General features: G+C 35.1%; 2 protein-coding genes across 2 annotated transcripts in view; one reads left to right on the forward strand and one right to left on the reverse strand.

Moving 5' to 3' along the window:
* The window catches only part of LOC131687988 (high affinity cationic amino acid transporter 1-like), a 400,280-nt gene that overhangs the window by 165,582 nt on the left and 212,786 nt on the right, over positions 1-21,912 (forward strand). The gene's annotated exons all lie outside the window — the stretch shown is intronic.
* The window catches only part of LOC131687992 (dicarboxylate carrier SLC25A8-like), a 43,694-nt gene that overhangs the window by 19,224 nt on the left and 2,558 nt on the right, over positions 1-21,912 (reverse strand). The window contains exon 2 of the mRNA XM_058972111.1: positions 3,383-3,797. Coding sequence (XP_058828094.1) covers positions 3,383-3,514 — 132 coding nt within the window. The 5' untranslated portion in view covers positions 3,515-3,797. The remainder of the gene's footprint in view (positions 1-3,382; positions 3,798-21,912) is intronic.

Consider the following 21,912-nt stretch of genomic DNA (forward strand, 5'->3'; position numbering starts at 1 on the left):
CAGATTTTTGAAGCATTTTTGGTACAGATTCTGTACGGTACAGATTACATATTTTTGTAAAAAAGTACAGATTGGTACAGATTTTTTTACATGACAGCAAGGTAAAATAATTAAGCCCTGCGATGCATCCCAGTAAACAGCAAGTAAACGTTGAGTTAGGCAGCAGTGATGGCAAGAATTGGAAGTGGATCTGGTACTAATTGAACTTGAACTGAAGCTCACATTAGAATGCGAGAGGCGAGAAACCTAATTCCAGCAAATCAAAGGGATGCACAGTGGTCGGAAACGCCAAAAACGTGAACTTAATTCACTAGAGGCCAAACCATCGAATATATTCACAGGGTGTCTTTGGAGGAATTGTTCGTATGAATATTCCCCATAACCTGATAACAATTGAAATAAGGCATGGCTTACTATGATCGAACTAAAAAAAATAACTTTTTCTGTTGACGAGATAGAAAGTTGGTGTCTTTTACAAAGTTTTAGAAATGCTCACAGTGAAGTATTTTGTTGAAGAACTTGAGCGTGTAGGACTAAAGGTTATCGAGTTATAAGGCGTTTTCTATGGCAACCCCCTTAAATCTAGTTTTTTTAATATAACTTTTTTCATTGTGACTTTTCGTGCAAACTATGTTCAAGACAAATGTGTATGTATCATAATATTGTCGAAGACTGTATGTAAATATACTTATTCGTTTTAAAGTTATTGAGGATTTTTACATTTTTTTGCACCAACTTCAACTACGTATAAGAAAGAAAGGTGCAAAGCAAAATGCACGAATAGGCACTTTTTTAACTGTCTAAACTATGCACAATAATGCTAAGAAGGTTTGGTGCGTGGCACTCTAGAACCATATGAATAGGGTAAGCTTACTTTATCATGTTTTTTGACTTTTTCCATACAAAAATCAGCAAAAAAAATTTTTAATTTTTTTTTGCCCCAATTTTTGAAATTCTTGGTTTGATATTCAATTACAAGTATTATTTTCACTTATACCTGAATATTTCAGATTTTATAAACGTGGGAGCAAAAATGTGAAGTTTTTAATATCATTGGAGATCCCAAACTAATATATACTCAAATAGACATGTCATAATGAATTTAATGCTTACAAATGGATGTCATACCATTAATTACTAAATTTTACGGAAAAAATTTTTTTTTGGCTGATTTTTGTATGGAAAAATTCAAAAAACATGATGAAGTAAGCTTACCCTATTCATATGGTTCTAGAGTGCCACGCACCAAACCTTCTTAACTTTATTGTGCGTTGTTTAGATAGTTAAAAAAGTGCCTATTCGTGCATTTTTGTTTTGCACCTTTCTTTCTTATACGTAGTTGAAGTTGGTGCAAAAAAATGTAAAAATCCTCAATAACTTTGAAACGAATGAGTATTTTTACATACAGTCTTCGACAATATTATGTAGTTTTGATACCTACACATTTGTCTTGAACATAGTTTGCACGAAAAGTCACAATGAAAAAAGTTATATTAAAAAAACTAGATTTAAGGGGGTTGCCATAGAAAACGCCTTATAACTCGATAGCCTTTAGTCCTACACGCTCAAGTTCTTCAACAAAATACTTCACTGTGAGCATTTCTAAAACTTTGTCGAAGACACCAACTTTCTACCTCGTCAGCATAAAAAGTTAATTTTTTTAGTTTGATCATAGTAAGCCATGCTTAATTTCAATTGTTATCAGATTGTGGGGAACATTCATACGAACAATTCCTTCAAAGACACCCTGTGAATATATTCGATGATTTGGCCTCTAGTGAATTAAGCTCACGTTTTTGGCGTTTCCGACCACTGTGGGATGATGTCTAAATGAAAGCCGAGCGAATCTTCTCGGAGTGCATACATTTACTCTGACCTGCTCTAATTGAATTCCTGCAAGCAGGTTTCTCGCATCCTATTAATATTAACAGCCCCATCTCAACTTCTCGTTGCCACTCTGTTGGCCACCTTTGGTTGCAAACAAAGTGGGAGCGATAATTTGAGCTGGAGCTGATATTGACATTGCCCAGTCAAACTCATCCGGAATTCTAACTGGGTTCTTGCGGAATTCCAGCTCAAATTAAACAATCGAGTCAGAATGTTTGGTTTGATTTCCATGAATGAAAAATATGTATAAGAAAAATGATTTTTTTAAAACAACCTTGTCATTATTTGGGTACAGAATCCGGTACAGTTTTTTTCTATAGAAGAGTACAGATAGAAAAGATTTTTCAACTTCCGGTTCAAATTTAATTGTGGCAAGCCGAATTTAAATGACAATATCTCTTCGGGGGTATTGTCGTACTGTTATCTCAATATCCCCTTGGGGGTGTTGATATATCCGCTCATCGAGAAGTGTCTTTTATTATTTAACTTTTCCACTTTTTCTAACTCTCCTTCCCATCATGAAAATGATGAACACAAATCACGGCAAGGCCCAAATCTCCGACCAACGTGTGAAACGTGCCATTTGAGCCAGTCGCTATTGATTCGTAATAATACATATGCTTCTATGATGCTTGGTAAACATTAAGGTAATTTATTTTAATCAGAAATTCACAATATGATTCTACCAGCCTTCTTTTACAACCTCAGTGACCGTTTTGAATATTGCTTCAGATCATCATAAACTTTTGAATTAAACTCGCAATATTTGAGGTTGAACTACAACGTAAAAGTAAGCTAACATTGGTAGATTCGTACCTCTTGTAACGAGAGTAAACACAACATTTGAAAGCCAGTAATCTGTCAAACGATGCGGTAATCATCACACTGCACAATAAAACAAGGCAGAATTATGATAACTTATTTTAAGATTTTTGATTTTTTTATCAAGTTCTGATTCAATTTATTCCTCTGTGCGCTGATCAGATCGTGGAGAGTTGACTCAAAGGTTTTAACTTATGTCATTACCACTTTGTCTGTTAGAAATGAACAGCTGCCCTACGTCATCGGTTAAAGTCCACGATGAACCAGTTTCACGCGCCACAGTCGCAGCTGATCAGCTGTTTCCTATACTATACACTACCCCGTCTCCGGTCGCCCACCTTCATATGTTATCGCTTTTCACATCTGATTGTGCCTACTGCAAATCAACGGACGCCGTAAGATGTAAGAAGAGAGGCAAGGCGATATGTCTCGTTTCACTAGTCACTATATATTTACAATCAGATTGACTGGCAGTTTCTATACAGTTTACTATTCGCCAAAACGAACTTTGTACCCGTAATAATAAACTATCGAAGCGCGGGTGAAATGAGTGTATTGCCTATACGAATGGTTTGCACAATACATATGGACACCACTTCAAAGTCCAAAATGAAGAATGCGCCATTTCAATAATAATAATAGATTGAATTACGATCTAGATTAGTGCACTCACCTGAAGTCGAACTTTGGCAGTATCAAGCGGGAAAGTAACGAAATCGGCCCAACACGCGGCCGTTCCGGCTGTGAGCAGCTTGACGGGCACCGACGCCGTCAGTTCTTGGCGTTGCGGAAATTGACGATTCATGGTGACTGGTTTGCTGTCTGATGTGCTCACAAAACAGTGTATGAGTGATTTTTCGCTGCTTCAAACAGTTGACCGTACCGGCGGTTAATATATTGCAATTGGGAAATAAATATAAATATAGTTCACTTCACTTGTACAGGACAGGACACAACACTATATCGATGAAACACTGAATAGTAACTGCCAGGCTGAAGCGATTGTCCCAGGCTCTTTGGTCCGAACAATGATCGTTGTAACAGTGTGGGAAGAGGCAGGGCACGATAAATGACCGATCGGTGGACTTCTGTGAAAGAGATAGAGAAACGGAAAATCACTCATAAGTGGAACGGAATACTTGCAAGTACAGGTTACTGGTTTAGATTGTAAGAACTGAGCAGGTGGCAGTTTCCATCTGTAATTTTTCAAAATAAACGAATAACATCCATTATAATGGCATTTTCGTTTTTACCTGGCGCCGGTGTAGTGTAAAAAAAGAGATAGGTAGACGTACTACACCCAAGTTTGAATGAGTGTAACGTACCAATTACACCGGTATAGTGCACAGTCAAAAACGAAAATGCCATAATCGTATGCTTGCCAATTTTGTATATTTAGAAATATAATATTCAAAACGAATTAGACAGGCTGTTTACAAACGATAGCTGCAAAAGCTTTAACTCTTAAATGCATAGTGTTGCCATTTGGCAACATACCGAATATTGTGCTAAAAATCCTTAACGAGAGATATATATCCTATACAACACGAAAAATGAGTCCAAAGAAAAATGGAATTCATGCATTTAAGGGTTAAGTTCACAGCACAAGATTAGTAATAGCACCGCTTCCCTGAATGATCCCATTTTAATGAAAACCTTCATTTTTAATGTTTTGAATCTTAGAATATTTATCTGGGCAAAAATTTCTAATATTGCAATAATAATATTTCATAAAGAGTTGTAAGTTAATCAAATCGAATATCTATTTACTTGCCTGTCGTGTGCGTTCCAAAATGAAAAAAAAATAATTTGCGTGCTGTCAAGAACCAATTCCTAGTAAAATAATGTAGATACTGTAAACGCAAATTTGCACAGCCAGCCTAGTTACAGATACATATGAAAAGGAAACTTGCCTACATAAATCATGGACAATTTTTAAACGCTTGGAGGATGTACCGAATATAATAGAATTTTCATGAATTCCTAGTAATATCTCGCTGAAATTTCGTTGTTGGTGGTAAAATACCTTTATACAGATCTTTAAATTTAAACTTTTATTGTTTTCTAAGTAACTTTACTCGTTTACCAACTTAGACAGCTTTTTCAGCTTCCTATAATAATACCAAATTACGCACATGCACTTTTCCTGTTTTGCTCGACAATTACCGGCATGACTTGTCCTATCGTATTGTGATCCTTTACGTAAAGTATACAAATCACATTATAATAAGAAAAAAATCAAATAGCTCAATACTATTACACACTGTTTCAACTGTATATAACCGTTAGTAGATTCAGGAACAAATGGCCCGGTAAATAACCTTGCAATCACTCCATATACCCATATTATCATAAGCGCAATGCGAGAGCTACCCAACTCCTCATGCGCATATCCTGTCTCGTTGGATGTCACACCATGTGTCTGTACAACCTATATAAAGTTTAATTCGCAACAAATGTGATGTTTCCAATACATAGGCATATATGAGGCTCAACCAACGCAACTGTATCTAACAGTATGCTCGGATCTTTTCAACAACAAAAACGACCTTGTCAACTATAACAGCAGATTGACCGGTTTTATTGGTAAAGATTAGCATTTACCCTACTGGGTATTGATTGTTTTGGTCTGAAATCGGTCAACGGGTTGTTGAAATTCGCCAACAGCTTTTTTCTGCTTAGTCATGCGTCGGATGATACGCAAATAGTTTGAAACAACAAAAAACTTCACGCTTTTCAGGGCTTGTCTCTTGACGTAGGTGATATAAAAATCACGACTCATCAAACTAGCAACAACGATTTTGCGTGAGTTTGCTATTTATGTAAATCTTTACCATATAAATATTGCTCGTATTACCGACGCTTAGCTACTACACAAATATTAAACAAATATTTTCGGTAATATTTTTCTAAGAAATGAACAACAAATAAACAAACAAAACATTTTGTTGAAGAAAATAACGAAACTAAAATAAACACATTTGTTTCATTCGCAGTTTCGCACTATAATGAATATAGAATGCACGTGAAAATCGGGGCCTCATCTGGTGTCGCATGCCTATCTAGACAGAAGCATCTTCTGCATTAAGGGGGTCCTCTACTCTCGAGGCCTGAAATTGAGCTGTTTACGGGAATAAATTGCAACGTATCATCTGGATAGATTTTGAATTTCTATTTTTAATTACATGTTTTGACATTTATATTTTAATTTTGAAGACTTGAACATTAGAACGTCACTGATTACTACATTTTATAGTGTCGTAAAATAGCAATAAAAATTAAAAATGTGAATTCAAAATCCCTTCAGCAGATACTTTGTAATGTATTCCCCAAGAATAGCTCAATTTCCGACCTCGAGAGTAGTGGACCACACACAGAAAAAAAAGGGTAAATATAAGAGTTTTTCACTCTTAGCAAAAAACAACCAACGCATGCTCTTAGTTTGAAAATAAGATTTTATTTTGATTACTATTGTTCATTAGCTTAAAAGGAAAACTTTTATTCTAATTATTATTCTTGAATAATTCAAAAGTTTTACTTTCAACCTAGTAGTAGGCGTTGGTTTTTTTTTGCGGATCACTCTTACTTTTACCAATATTTTTTTCTGTGTGCACCTTAACTGTGTCTTTTGCAGATGTCTCGTGTCATACTGCCTTGAAATTTTTTAGTTGTATATTTTATTTCCAACACCACCAAACGTTTACTTGTAGTCTATTCAGGACAGTAGGACACAGCACAGCGTTTCCGATTACACGTAGGGAGATTTGCCTGTTTTAAGATCATAAAAGGAAACATATAATTCGCCCATTTTCGCCATGTTTATATCATCTTTGTTCAATGCATTGGCTCAAATAGTAGGGCGACAATTGGGCCAGTGGCGTAGCCAGGGGGGGTTTTGGGGGTTAAAACCCCCCCAAACCAAAATTAATTGGATTGAAAAAAAATTGATGCTGGCGAATTTAATTTAATATTCCACAAAATATTTTTGGAAAAATATTTTCTGATCACTACATTGAGAACTGTGTTTAAAGCGTCATGAGAACTTTTGGAAAATTGTGGGAAGGGGATCTTGTAACTTATCTCTTAGCCAAAATCCAATAGTTGTCAAATTACTTCAATGTAAAATAAAATAACTGTCTGAATTATTATGAGCTCATTTTTGGAAAGATTCTTCAAAATATGGATTAGAGACAATTTTTCGAAAGGGAATCTAAATTTGAATAGGTTGATTGCATATAAAACATAAGCTTATTTACCGAAAACTTGCATACATTTCAACATTTGCTGAAAATGTATTTTTTTTAGATTGTGTAGAGCTTAGACAACAATTCAAGTTGAAAGCTGATGCAATTTTGTCTCTAGCAGGTCAGGATCGGTTTTATGAGCATTGGATTTTTGTTGTATTATCAACTATATGAATAGCCTCTTAGCAGGATGCAATGAATGGCGTACTAAAATTTTGTGTGCTACGTACTAGTACTGCAAGTTGTGAGGTTGACTAATGTAGAAAAGTAAAATTAATGCTCGATAAATTTTTAACGGTCACTATCACATTCATTCGAAACTGCCAAATTTCGATGTTAAGTAACATTGAAGAATTTCAAAACGTAAAACTGTTCATCTGCTGATAGAATAATTTTGACGGTTAATCCTCCTAGAAGTAATTATAGACAAGAATTACTCTTCAACCAAATTTGGGTCGAGACTTAATGTTTCCAGCAAAGTTTTCGAAAGTGCCATTTCAAACAACTTTGTCAAAGACATAAATATCCCACATATTCAGAGTATCGAAATATAGTAGTAGAAAACCTTTACAACAAGCTATTCTGAAATTACTGTATTTGATAAATCTCTTCTGCGGTAATTAAATAATAAATTCACATTGCGTTCAAGGTGCCTTTGAAGCTTACAAAAAAATAAGGGAACTGGATTTAAAACAAATAATTCCCAGATATTAAAAGGACTCAAAAACACAAAGAGTGATTCCATTTTCAGGAGCTAGCATCAATTCGGCGCAAGCTTAGTCCGCCCACCAAGTTAGTGTCGGATTCTGATGAGATGAAGTCGAAACGCAAGTTTCAGTTCCATCCATCCATAATTTAGTTATAGGTTTTGTGTTCTCAACTCGCAATGATTGTTTCAAACAATTTTATCCGTAGCGCAGAAAAAAATAGTTTTCACCTAAATTTTTCTTCACTAAGAAGAAATATAGCAGGCCCAGTCCATTTAAATCCCTATATGTTGAATTCATGTAGCCTTCATATTTTCAACAAAATTGTTTGAAATGACATTATCAAAAACTTTGCTGAAGGCACCATGTCTCTTAATATTTTTGAAAAATTAATTCACCATAATTACCTCTATGAGAGTTAATCACTAAAATTTCGATATCAAAGCAGGCGCTGTTTTATGTTGATAACTTCCCGAAGTTGTCAAACCTTCAAAGTCAAGGATTATTATATTAGGTGATCTTGAACGTTGAAAATTTTTTAGATCACTTATCCCACTTTAAAAGATCGCAATTTTTGACTTCATTGACATATTATACAAGAAAATAATCTATAGAGGTTTGAAAACTGTTCCATGTTGATCCTTCTTGTTTGTAGACTGGAATGACATCTGTTAGACTACTTATGTTTTTGAGTTTTCAATAATTTATCAAACTCATATTAAATTTAAGCATTTTTTCAAAAAATTTGCGATTTTCATCAAAACCCCCTCCAAACCAAATTTCTGGCTACGCCACTGTAGTTGGGGAACTCGATTAGAGTTTTTGTTGCGCTCAAACACGAATATTTCATCATTTCCATGCCATTTGTGTTATTATATTTGGTCGGTGCTAGGTCAGACCGGACTAAGTGACATTGTATTGATTTCGCAAAAAAAAAACAAGTTAAAAGTTTGAATCGCAGCATCCTTTACGTTATAATTCAAAATTAATTTTTGCCATAATTCGTGCTGATTATAACATATTTCAAATCTGGCAAGAGTAGAAAGTTAAAGAATTTTTTTATCCAATGCTATTATTATCACATTTTTTAAGATTTTGCAACTTAGTCCGGTCTGACTTAACACCGACCATTTGTACTTAAGAGCGCAGCAAAGATGTTAATGTCAGTTTATATACATTTCACTGATTGTAGACCGAGCAATTAATAAAATAGTGAGGCACCCTCCATAATAGGGCCAAAATAGGCTCTTTACCCTTCTACAGACCCCAGTGTTTTGGTTTTCTAAAGAATTGTAAAGTGACACCTAAAGTGCTCGATCTGGTGGCGAATGGCTATGAAAATTATTATTATTATTCTGGTTGCAGTTGAAAGCTGGAAAATTCATCCAGCGACAATCGGTTTTTCTCCTGTTTAGTGCTGTTTAGTGCTAATCGGAATGTGATGTCGGAAGTAGTGCGCTGGATAGCGCATCATTGTACGAAAACAGCGCACTACTTTCGACGTGATTCCATTGTTTAGAACCAGAGAAAATACAATTGTCGCTGGTTGGATTTTCCAGTTTTTCAACTGCAACCAGAATATTATCAATTTATATTTCATCTGACCGCTGTTTGACTGTGAAATAAAACTTGAAACTATATGATTGAGCGATTTCTAATCCGTGTGATGAAGCGGCAAGACGATTCTTCACATCCATGCAGACCCTCGACAGTCGTGACGGTACGAGTCATCCCGTAGAAAACAGGACAAATATGCGATCATGGGCAGTGTGCACCTCGAAAATCAACGAAACTTAGGCCAGGATTTGGGCGGGATTCTGATCACGGAAAATTTTCCGCCAAAACCTTTCAAAACTGTCAAAATAAAACTAGATTATAAATCATATTAAAAACAATTTTCTGTGGGAAATAATTAATGTTGAAGTGTTTCCGGCAGGATTTTGTGTGTGGAGAATATTAAAAATCCGCGACGTTTTGCGCGGTTGAGTTTACAAAATGCTACTGAGGAGACTTGACCAGGTTTTCAGTTAAACCTGCATAAATCGCTAAAAAAGTTTTCAATCCTTCCAAAGTCATTAAGACATAATGTACAAAGGTATTGTGTGCCCTAATAAACATCGTATGAGTTAAGAGCCTAACGACCTGTTCAGGGTATCATCCAAACAATATGTGGTATCGTTGGACTATATGGGTTAAAGTTTGTGTATAATATTTTATTATTAGGATGTGTTCATGATTTTTGCAGAATTTTTAATTTACTTTTCCAAAAATTATAAATGTTTTTTGTGATCGTTTTTTTTTTTGGTCAAGTCTCCCCACTCCATGTTATTTATTCAGTTTGATATCGAAGAATAAAATTCATTTCACTAATTAACTAGGTTTTTTTCAAGTGTTGTTAAAGCATATAAAGTAATAGTTATACTCGCTTAAATTGTGCCAGGGCTTACTTTGATGCGTTTGATTCGTTGCTGCACGTTTGTGTCGTGCAATAATCGGAGACGAATAAAAAGCTGTATTGAATAAATAGGCAATTTCTTCATTTGACGTTTTCAGTTGCGTCACTGAATATTGAAAATTAATGCGGCTGAATATGATCAATTTTCATACAATGAATTTGAATATTTGTAACTCTGCGTAAGAGACATAGTTTTCGACTGATTTAGAATTAGGACTTAAAGCCGACTGCCAAAATTCACTTAAGAGGAATTACCGACGAACCCTAAGAGACAAAAACCATATTTTTTGCAGGAATAGCACAGTAATTTTTCAATATGTTACAGTACAGTCAAACATTGTGGTAAAATGCAAAAGCAATAAACTTTAACATTTTAACTGCAAATTTCAATGTAAAATCGGCGGAGGGTAAAAAATAGAGATGGTCGGGTTTCAATTTTTTCGAACTTGAACTCGACCCGAGCCCGAGAGGTTGAAAATTGAAAAACCCAACCCGATCCGAGCCCGAACATTTTAAAATTGAAAACCCCGCACCCGACCCGACCCCGCGAGTGAAAATTTTGTAAAACCCGAGCCCGACCCGAACCCGATAATTTCAAAATTAAAAAAACCCGAACCCGACTCGAACTAGAAAATTTATTATTCGAGAAACTCGATCTGAACCGGACTTGTTGATATGGAGAATCGACCAAAGATTTTTAATTTTATGCCGAGCTGGATCCAACGCTCATCTAAGAATAATATAATCACTTGAACCTGAAGTAACACCACTCGCGTCCAGTTAAATCTGCGTATGGCAAAACGAAATACTGGCGAGAGGAATTCTATATTTACTATTATTGAACGCCGAATATGTAATGTTCTGAGAAACTTATAAATCGTCGATATCTTAACCGAAAAGTAGGATATATCGGCGACTAACGCAAGGGGAAATAAAAGGCGTCATATGGCAGATTCAAAAAACATTGCCCGTAGTACTTAACCAAAGTTCCTATTTTTTTATCGAAAACTATTCCTGCAGGAATAGTTTTGTATAATTTATTATATGCATTAAATTAAGCTATGTCAATTGGCAATTCGTATTCGACAGCTTACACGACGTCACCCGCGTTACTGGTTGGTACGATCAAACTTATGTCGAAGGGTTTCAATCAAGATTCTTTGACGCGTTCTTGGTGTCACATCATTAGCTAGTACGGTATGCGCGCCAATAGCGATACTTCAACATCTCCAATGGAGTTCTCAAACAACTCCAAACTTCTACAAATCCGTATTTGGCTTCAACAGAACACACAATATTTTCACGACCAGATTCTTCAGATCGTGGAAATTTATGTATTTTCAAGAAAGAGTCCGAATCATGCAACGGCCCAGCCATTTTAAGGAATTAATTGTAAAAATATTGTGTGTTCAGTTCAAACCATTAGCAGATATTGAATTTCCTTTTTCAAATGTTACTCAATTTGAGCCACCATGATGCCATCTAAGTACCACCAAATTTGTGAGTTCAATATATGGGAATTGTCGAATTGTCCCCGTGCTGCAACGACCTTTGCAGTCAATGGATCGCATTCATGCTAAGAATATACGAATCGGGCTGCATTCAAATTTAATTATCATTTTCATTCAACAATATACATAGTTAAATCTTAATGTATGATTGTAATTCACTATGTATCAAAAAGTACTGCTATTCTGAGCAATCGTAACACTTTTGAAAACTTTTTGAATGCTTGCGACTGTCAAAATGACCAATCAGAACCGGATCAATAGCAAGTTTTGTATTGCCTCTACTTCCCGTAGATTTCTACTCACTTGAACCAGGTTCGCCAGTACGTTTAAACCTGGCTTAAGCTTAAGCGAGGGTGAAGAAACCAGCCCATAGAGATTTTAGATGCGAAACACTTATTGTTGAGCGTTCTCTCATGAGTGCTCGTTTAAAAAATAAGATAATTCGGGCTGTTTGCGAAGCTGAAGAGATGAATTTTTTTATATGAATGAAGAATACAAAATTTGACCATCAGAATTAATGACGAATTCAAGCAATTCAGAAGTGGTAAAATTTATTGAGTAAAGCCATGTCAAGTGATCCTCGAATTTTTCGCAAAATCACCGATCTTCATGAGGTATATTTTATTGGAAAGAGATTATGGTGAATAGCTTTTGGTATAAATATTTCGTTAAAACACCTTTTATTCTTTAAGATTTTAACCCTTAAACTTTATTGCATGATAAAATTGTAAATTTTATATCTCAAAAACTACTAAAGATAATTCAATGAATTTTTGCACACTTATGGAATGATATTTGCACTATCTCATAAAAATATTTTTGCTGTATAATTATGTGAATAACGGTACTTTGCGTCTATTTAAATATTTCAATTGTATTCTTTTCTTGTGTTCTTCACGCTAAACATTTTCAAAACGTATGTCAAATAATGCGGCAACCTTTCACCTACAATAATCTGTATTGATCATTTTTCATTTTTGCTCCTATCGAGAGTTATGGAGGATTTTATAACAGTGCACTCTTTCAACGCACGGCCCCTTTTGATGCAGCCCGCGAGAACGTACATATTGGCAACGTCGCAACGTCAAAATGCGCATCGCGTTGGAAGTGCGCATCGCATGACAAAAAGAAACCACATCTCTTGATTAGTGCAAAAGGGTAAATTTTTCTATACGGATTATCGAAGATGACTTTTTTCCAGATATTTTGAGATGCTTTAAAATTTTTTGACCGAAGTAAACAACAAAAATTATAGCTGCTTAATATTTTTTTATGAATATAATTTAACGTTTCTAACAATTAACATCATCAAGAACACTTCTGTTAGTCAAAGTAGATTTACGTTATATCCAAATTCATTTTTAGTCTACAACATTAATATAGAAAAATGAAAAATCTTATGACAACAGAATTTTATTTCACGTTTTTATTTTGACCGAGTAATATTACCTTTAAACAACGATGTGTCTTCTGAAAAAAGTTTACTTAGAATCTTTACTTGTTCAATCGCATCGATGCTGAGGTTTTTTTATCGTTATTGCTTCTGTTAATTCTGTTAATTTGTGGTTCTCCAAGTTCTGGTATGATATTATTTATTTTATCGAATGTCAATTAATCATCAACGATCTTTATTTATAAATCATCGTTACAGTTTTCCGCATGAACCTGTTGAGTTAATGAATATTCCAGTTCATTACTTTGGCAAACACTATAAGAAAAAATTTCCTATATTCCAAACGCTTTATTGAGGAACCCATTACTATAAACATGGGATGAAAAATTGAAAATTTAACGAACATTGTGTTTTGTTCATGTCCATATTTATTTTCGTAGTATTTTTTGCATCCATTACGACATATGCCACACATGTATTGACCAATATAATTTTTAAATTTATCACTCCACAATAACCAGATTCGATGAACACATTTATGATTTTTATTTAACGGAATAAATCATTCGTATGATCGACCCATATTTATAACATCAAACAATCGAATGTTTTTTGAGCAAAGTTTGTCTATTTTGAGATAATCTAGCATTTTGTCGAGTTCTTGCTATATGGGAAACACTCGAGTGCAATCGAAACAAAAACAAACATCAAACGTGTAAACGTTTTTTCACTCGCGCTGATGCAAATTAAATGGGCGCGTAATTTAACGCAAGGCCCGATGGCGCATGGCTGAAAAGTTGTAATGTTGGATTTAAGAAAAGATTCGCAATAAACCATGCTACCTCTGAGACAAATGAACTGACAATCAAATATGGTGAAGTATGTCAATTTGCAAAAAATATGTCAACACAGGTTAAAACATGCCCACTGCTGAACTTTACTCATAGGTTGCCAATATCCGAGCGCGCTTGTCCGAGGTATTGAGTGACAGAAAATTAAATAACTCTTGAATAAAACATTCACCTTCAATAATCCATAAAGAAAAGCTTGGCTTTTTGCTTCTCACAGATGCCAATTTTGCACATGAGATACACTCCTTCAAAGCGATGCGCAGTAGGACGTTGCAACGTGCGGCGTTGCCAATATGTACGTTCTCGCGGGCTGCATCAAAGTGGGCCGTGCGTTGAAAGAGCGCACTGTTACAAAATCCTCCATAACTCTCGATAGGAGCAAAAATGTCAAATGATCAATACAGATTATTGAAGGTGGAAGATTGCCGCAAAATTTGACATACGTTTTGAAAATTTTTAGCGTGAAGAACACAAGAAAAAATATAATTGAAATTTTTAAATAGATGCAAAGTACCGTTATTCACATAATTATATAGCAAAAATATTTTTATGAGATAGTGCAAATATCATTACAAAAGCGTGCAAAAAATCATTGAATTGTCTACAGTGGTTTTTGATATATAAAATTTACAATTTTATCATACAATAAAGTTTAAGGGTTAATATCTTCAAAAATAAAAGGTGCTTTAACGAAATATTTATACCAAAAGCTATTCACCAAAATCTCTATCCAATAAAATATACCTCATGAAGATCGGTGATTTCGCGAAAAATTCGGGAATCACTTGACATGGCTTTACTCAGTACGGTTATATGTGACATCCATTTCTATCACGAAGTAGAGCTATTTACTACAAAAAGAGACTGGGTGTTGTGTATAGCCGTAAACAGTGTCAAGAAATGGTTGGGTGTGATCTGTTCAAAACCTGAACCCGACCCGAATCTGAAAATTCCAAATTCGAAAAACCCAAACCCTACCCGAACCCGAAAGTTTAAAATTTCAAAAACTCGGACCCGATCAGAACCCCAGAAATTCAAATTGGAAAACCCGGAACCCGTCGGGTTCGGGTCGGGTCCAGGTTTTGGGTCCAAAAACCCGAACCCGACCATCTCTAAGTAAAAAATCTATTTTGATCTTAGAAACAGTAGCATTCAATATTAATTCACTGTGTCACCGATATGGTGAAATTTTTTGCTATTTATAATATTATTGCCAATTTTCTGAGAGAACTCTGCGTCGAAAGATGTAGAAACACTAAAAACCACAACGTTCAAAATTGTTTGTGAATATAATTGTTTGCTTATATACAGTAAAGATAATTGAAAAGTTTACTAAACTGCGCTTGGCCAAATACTTTTTCCCTGGAATTTCCCATTAAATAGAGCATATTAATATCAGATTTAAAACTTGTATATGCATCGATTTTGAATCGGATTAAACTGCACAATTGTCCACAATAATGGTTTGTTATTTACACACACTTCATTTTATGGAATTTTTGCTAATTTCGTTGAATTTTTAGAAATGAAAAAAGCGCTTTCCTTTGATCAATACTTATGATTCGTGAAAATATTAAACCACAGTTGGAAAGCTGAATACAGCAGTAATTTCATCTTCCCGGGATTTTATTTTTGGGTTTTAACCGGGTTTTTTTCCCAAATCATTTTAACCCGGACGAAATATGGGTTTTTTCGTTTTATCGAATATATAATGTTCATTTAATGTTTTTTATCCTTTCGGCAGTCGCGCTAATGCACTGAGTGCACGCTGCTCTGAAAATCTAGCGAAATCGTCTTAGGGCACCAGCGGCTGCTCATTCAGTGGGCCATAAGCGCGACTTCCGGAGGGTTAAAGAATCTTGCATTTACATTTGAGAGACCGAAAATAAAAGTCGCAAGGATAAAACATACTTTGTAGAATCCACTCCAGGTATCTTAGCATGTAAAAATCGAATATAAACATCAAGCGTAAAAATCGGACAGAGATCCTTGAGCACGACAATCGCTTAGAATATTCTCACCCGAAAAAGTCGGCAAGGATGAACCTCCAGTATAATTCGCTCAGACTAAATTCCGTACAACGTTACATTCAAGATTAAAAGTTGGATAAAGAAAAGTCCTTTGTAAGAACCGGATATACTTTTTTACGGTTTTTATTCTGTAGGACATAATCGAAAAGCTGCTGTCCAATTATGAAACTTGAAGTTTAAATTCAATTTTCACATTCTAATATATTTAATACGGGTTTTACGAAGTATTTTCTGTTCCTGCGACTTTAATTTCGGTCCATTCCATATTCCAACTGGTTTCATATAATACTGGGAACAATAGTCATTGTTACTCTAACAAGTGAAAATTAGAATAATCGTGTGATGCCCAAACTACTTTTATTCTGCTTGTTACTCATTTTAGGGGTTGCTATACTTTTAGCAAAATGAGGTAAGTATTCACACAAAATTTAGAAAATACCTATTTAGTTCGGTGAAAAGTGAGTAATATGCAGAATGTGAGTGGCCTTGACATTCGTCATTAGTATGAACCGTAATCAGAACTCTCACAAATCACAATCCGAATTTTTTCGGCATCAACTACATCAGCAACAGTAGAAAAATGTTTAGTTCGTTTAGGTGGATTCACAGTAAGAAACGCAATCGACTTAGCCCAAACATTGAAAAGTTTTATCACTTATTTAACCACAATATTTGTAAAAAAATGTTGGATCACCGCTATAACAACGATTCAATCGAGGAAAACCATTCAGAATTCATATACATGCAAAATTTTATGGCAATAATGCTCACAAATAAAATAAAAATGTTTGGATAACAATACATTAATGTTCAATTACCAAAATATCAAAAAATGCAAAAAACCCAACCTTCCCGCGAAAAAACCGTTTTAACCGGGAAAAAAACTTGGGTTTTTTCCCCAAAATTATAAAAACCCGAATTGGTACATCACTGGACATAACACTATGAGGGAATTCCCTTAAAAAATATCGATCCGGCAATATTCCCAGAACACTAGCTCCACCTTTTATTCGCCGTCCCAAACACTTATTTGCTGGTGGATCACACCTCAGGCTTGGGAACAATTTTTCACTAGTGGTATATCCCCCATATGCTTGTTCATATGTCATCAGTGGCACCATAATTTCAAAAACGGCCGCAGCCCCAACTACAAATATATTTAAAATGACCGTTATTAAAGTAGGCGAAGCAATATTTTCGAGTGTTATGTCGGTTAGTTTGTGGTTATAATATTATCAAAAATAGCATCTGTTCGACGATGTTTATATAGGTGAATGCATGAAGGCTAGGCTGCGGATACGGAAATCTAAAGATCGAGACTGGAAACAACTGGTAATAGGTAATTTAATTATTGTTGCTCTGAAAACAAAAATTTCAACTACGAACGTCAACCGGCAGAATAGAGTCGTCAGTCTTACAGGGAGTGACAGTTTTTTTTTAATTTTGACAATTTATTGTCTGTAGCACTAAAACTGGATTCTAACCGCACTGCGCACTTACTATTCTTCTTTTAAATTGTTCTCATAAACTGGTTAGTTCGACTGGTCTGTCTGAGAAAGTCTCATCTCTATCCTTTAAAATACATGTGTTTTGACAGCTCGCAGTTTTGAGACCACTCGCACTTTGAAAGTGCGGAGTCCAGGTTAGTGGAGCAATATTACATATTAAAAAGCTCAATATTAAAAAATTAACCAATTCCATCTAATGCGAAATAGGGCCCATTACGTTCATAAATCGTTCAAGCATTTATATTCGATTGTACAAACGATTACATGTAAACTCAAAATCAAAACAGTGTGTACGCTGAGAGTCGGCGCAAAGTTCGTCAAAACAAAAATTCCGCAAAGGGATTGTAGTGCCAAGGCTTTGCTTTTGTTCTGTTAGAAATCGTGGAAATTTCCAACCTCTTTCGTTTTCTCACTGCTCTTTGTGTAGGAACAACACTCGCTAGGTCGAAAACGGACATAAGCACATAACCGCAAATTATGAAAGTATGGTAAAGCAAAGCGAAAACTTTCCCATTGCAAACTTTCCATTCAGTTCTCACTGTTAGGGCGTTTGGAATAGTTTCAACAACTTCTATCTATCTATCAGGAATATTGCAGGTAGACGTTGATGTTCAATTTCAGTGCAACCCTTGTTGTGCCTATTATTCGTAACAAAGATAAATATCTTATCCTGTATAATCTTCGAACAGGTGTGACTCAAAAATATCCTGATACAGAGTTATACACGCAGAACTTTATTTAATCATCGATAGCATACGTTTCTACCTACCTCTCGTTACTTCTGCTGTAAATTTTATGCATTGGATATATTGAATGCTTACTAGAAGTAGGGGAATTGTGGGAAAAAACCGACACCCCACAACTTTTCCTAGAAATCAAATTTTTATTCATTTCATAATGATACAATATTATTAGTACGTTTATTTAGAGCATTTGAAGAAAAATTGGATTTACGTTAGTGCGCCGAATGTCATAAAAATTAACAAAACATTCGACAGCAGCGTTCATACTCGTCTGGATGTAAAATTTCGTTGGTAGATTTTAAGGTTTTAACCGAACGAAAGCTTTTCAAATCACCCCATTTTTCAGTACCTATTATTATCGGCCTGTCCTATGATCAACTAGGTGCATTGAAGACGAGTTTGAATAATTCAATATTTTTAATTGCTTTTATAAAAAAATGTGCGCTGTTGGGGTAAAACCGACACCCTATGGTTAGGGTAAAACCGACACCCTGTTAAGATGGTTGTGTATAGTTGCGATTCATTTCAAAATACTGGGGATCTTTGTGACACTTCAATTAGCCTATTAGAACACTATAGTATTAGCAGAAATACACAGAAATACTTTTATTGTGTTTATTTCTTGTAAGTCTCTTTAAAAATCAAAAATTGGAATTTTTGCTTATCTGATTCTAACGAAGCTTTTGCTATTTCTGCCAAAAGGTCATCAAACCGAATTTCTAGTGTTCTCTTGGTTTTTTTATAGACGAATTTCATCACAATGAGACAATGATATTATGTATACCCCAATAGATCGTTGATATCAGAGTCCGAAAAATCAAATCTGAAAAAGATAGTTTTACTAAGAAGTGTGTGTGTGTCACTTATAAGTGAATGAATCCAATTAGCAGAACGTAGAACGCTTGAAAATCTTCTCTTACGAAATAAAATGACACTGGAGGTTGCAATGATGTGCGCAAGGATTATTTGGAAATACTCATATCAATAAATAATCCTATAGCATAAAATACTCTTATTTATAGTACTACGCTTTCGAACTTTCTTCCCCTCACTACATGATGAAACAATAAAAAGCACATATTTGCATCATACATACTCACACTTTATTAATCACGCATATATCTCATTTTTAATAAAGATAAAGATTTTAATAAAGTGGAGAGAAAATAAATTAAAGGGGGTGTCGATCTTACCCCTATGGGGTGTCGGTTTTACCCGTAGTGCTTACAAAAAGTCACTTTGTTTTCCAAGTTTTACAACCAATATTTTTTAATGAAATTAATTTTTTGAAGCGCTGAAAAAATTAAGTCTTGTTAAGAATTTTCTGAAGAAGAATTCTGCATAAAAATTATAATTTTATTGGTTTTGTGGCAACTTAGAAAAAGTGTTAAGCTTAAGGTGTCGGTTTTAACCATAATTCCCCTATATGCTAGAAAATGCATAAAAATCACAGCAGAATAAAAACGATGGGAATAGAAAGTATGCTAACTCTGCATATTTTTATTTCTCAGTGTATGGTGAGAAAATAAGTCCAATTCTCGGTTCAATCCCATACTTTTTTTGTAGCAGGAAAATTGTGTGTAGATATTTTTCACTAAAATATTTTGGTGTCGACTTAATTCACTATATTTTCAAATAAAGACTTCACGGTGTCTCTGGTAGAAAATATTTAGACAAAAAACTCAGTTTCGCTAAAGTACTCGCTAATCGTAAGCTTATTTGCTTTTCTTTTATCTTAGCATAATTTTGAAATGTTCTGATTATTTTTTTAACATTTTGATGATGATCTTTTTAGATATTTTTTTTCAATGAGTAGCTCAAAACAAATATTTCCCTTTTGAGAGGTTAAATCAGTGAACACACATTGTCAGAGGAACGAGTTTGTATCGTTAATGAAATCCTTCGCAGACACTATTTCGCCAGTTTCGCGGCCGTCATTAGGTGTCTTGAACTTCTCAAAACAAACCCCTATGTCACATACTTCAATTTGCCGTGGGATGATGATTGCAATTGGCAAATTAAGAAAATGCAGAGCTACGAATGCATTTTTAAAACCCAACCCAATCATTTATTGTTACGGGAAGTTAAGCAACGCTAAAAATTGTTTTTCTTTTCGCGTGAAGAAATCAATTCTTGTCGTTCATTGATTCTTTATCATCGCTCTTTTCGAATCACCGAGACAACACATTATTTTATTTTCTACGCCCAAAACGGCGTGCTTAGATTTTCTGTTTTTATGCTCACAATCTCATGCCCAAAAGCAATCCATTTTGAACATTGAGCTGTTCGCGCACAGTTCGAGATGAATGCGACGCTCCCGAAAAAAAATCGACGACACACACTCCCACACAACGGAGGCATTAAGAACCGTCATAGGTGGCCAATGTGCTCAAATCAACTTTGATTGGTCATAAGTGATCTAGACCTGCAAATCCAAACAATGTTGTACTCATTTTAATGTTACCAGTTTATATGAGAACTTGCTGTGTAACCGCACTCTCCAATCCGTAACTCTGGAACTGAAAGTCGGATGAACTAAAAATTCAATAGTAGCTTATGGGAGCGCAATACCTTTCATTTCAAACTAAGTTTGTGTAAATTGGTTCAGCCATTTCTGAGAAAATTGTGTAAGTTTAAATGACACACATACACTTCCGGTATGCGGGGTCAATGGAGAGAATGCGAGTGTGAGGGTGGTCCGAGGGGGATGATGAAGGGGTGAGGTGCAATTGTAAAGAGGAGAGGGGCGAACGATACAACACCCAGCTGAATATACCATCCATTTAAGACATAGTTTGAGAAAATCGGTTCAGTCATCACCTAAGAATAGATGCGACTTAAATTGTGGAATACACTGAGCCAAAAAATCACATACGTTTCATGTGACAAAACACCTAAATTTTAAAAACTATTATGCACATCAGATTCATATGCATCAAATAAAACTTATACAATAGACTTTCTTAGTATGTGGTTTCTCATAACACGCAATCTGCTGTTGTACTGCATTTTGTTTTACTCTTCTTTTCTCCGCTACTATAAATAACTTATGACCTGAAATTTCTAGTAAAAAAACTGGACATAAAATTTTTAGATTAGAGTCGACAAATATCTATTCGCTAAAAACACCTCTTTACTACCCGTACCATGACGACATACACTCGTTGAGTAGTAAACCGGCATATATCAGCTTCACACTGATGATGAGTGATATAATATCGTTTTGGCTCTTCGTCACCAGGATTATTTCATTTCATTTCTGAAAATTCAGTAATTCAAATTGTCAAATTGACAGCGCAATTACCGGATTTACAGCAATTCAGTCAGGTATACTGAGAATTCGGCAATTGCGGTGTCAATTTGACAATTTGAATAACTGAAATTTCAGCAAAGCGAATCTGTCAAACAGGTTCAATTCAAATTGCCGAATTTTCGGCATATTGTATTGTTGAAATTTTCAGCTGATGAAAATTCAGTAAACTTTTGCTGATATTTGGCGAAAAAAATTAGGGTGATACATTTCACGTTTCCAGGCCATTTCGTTTGTTTTAGTTTGTATAAGATGAAAATGGCGGTGATGTTTGCGGGCGTCTTTTCAAAAGTTCGTCTGCGCTGCCCGACGACCATGCACGCTTTCTTGACTCTGAACTCAATGTGAGCAGACCAATTCAGTTTGGAATGCAATATAACTCCAACGTATTTAACTTGATCTGCACACAGTAGCTCAGAGTCAAAGAACTGCAAGGGACGAACCCCGGTTG

This window comes from Topomyia yanbarensis, chromosome 3 (assembly GCF_030247195.1).
Source record: "Topomyia yanbarensis strain Yona2022 chromosome 3, ASM3024719v1, whole genome shotgun sequence".
NCBI lineage: Eukaryota > Metazoa > Arthropoda > Insecta > Diptera > Culicidae > Topomyia > Topomyia yanbarensis.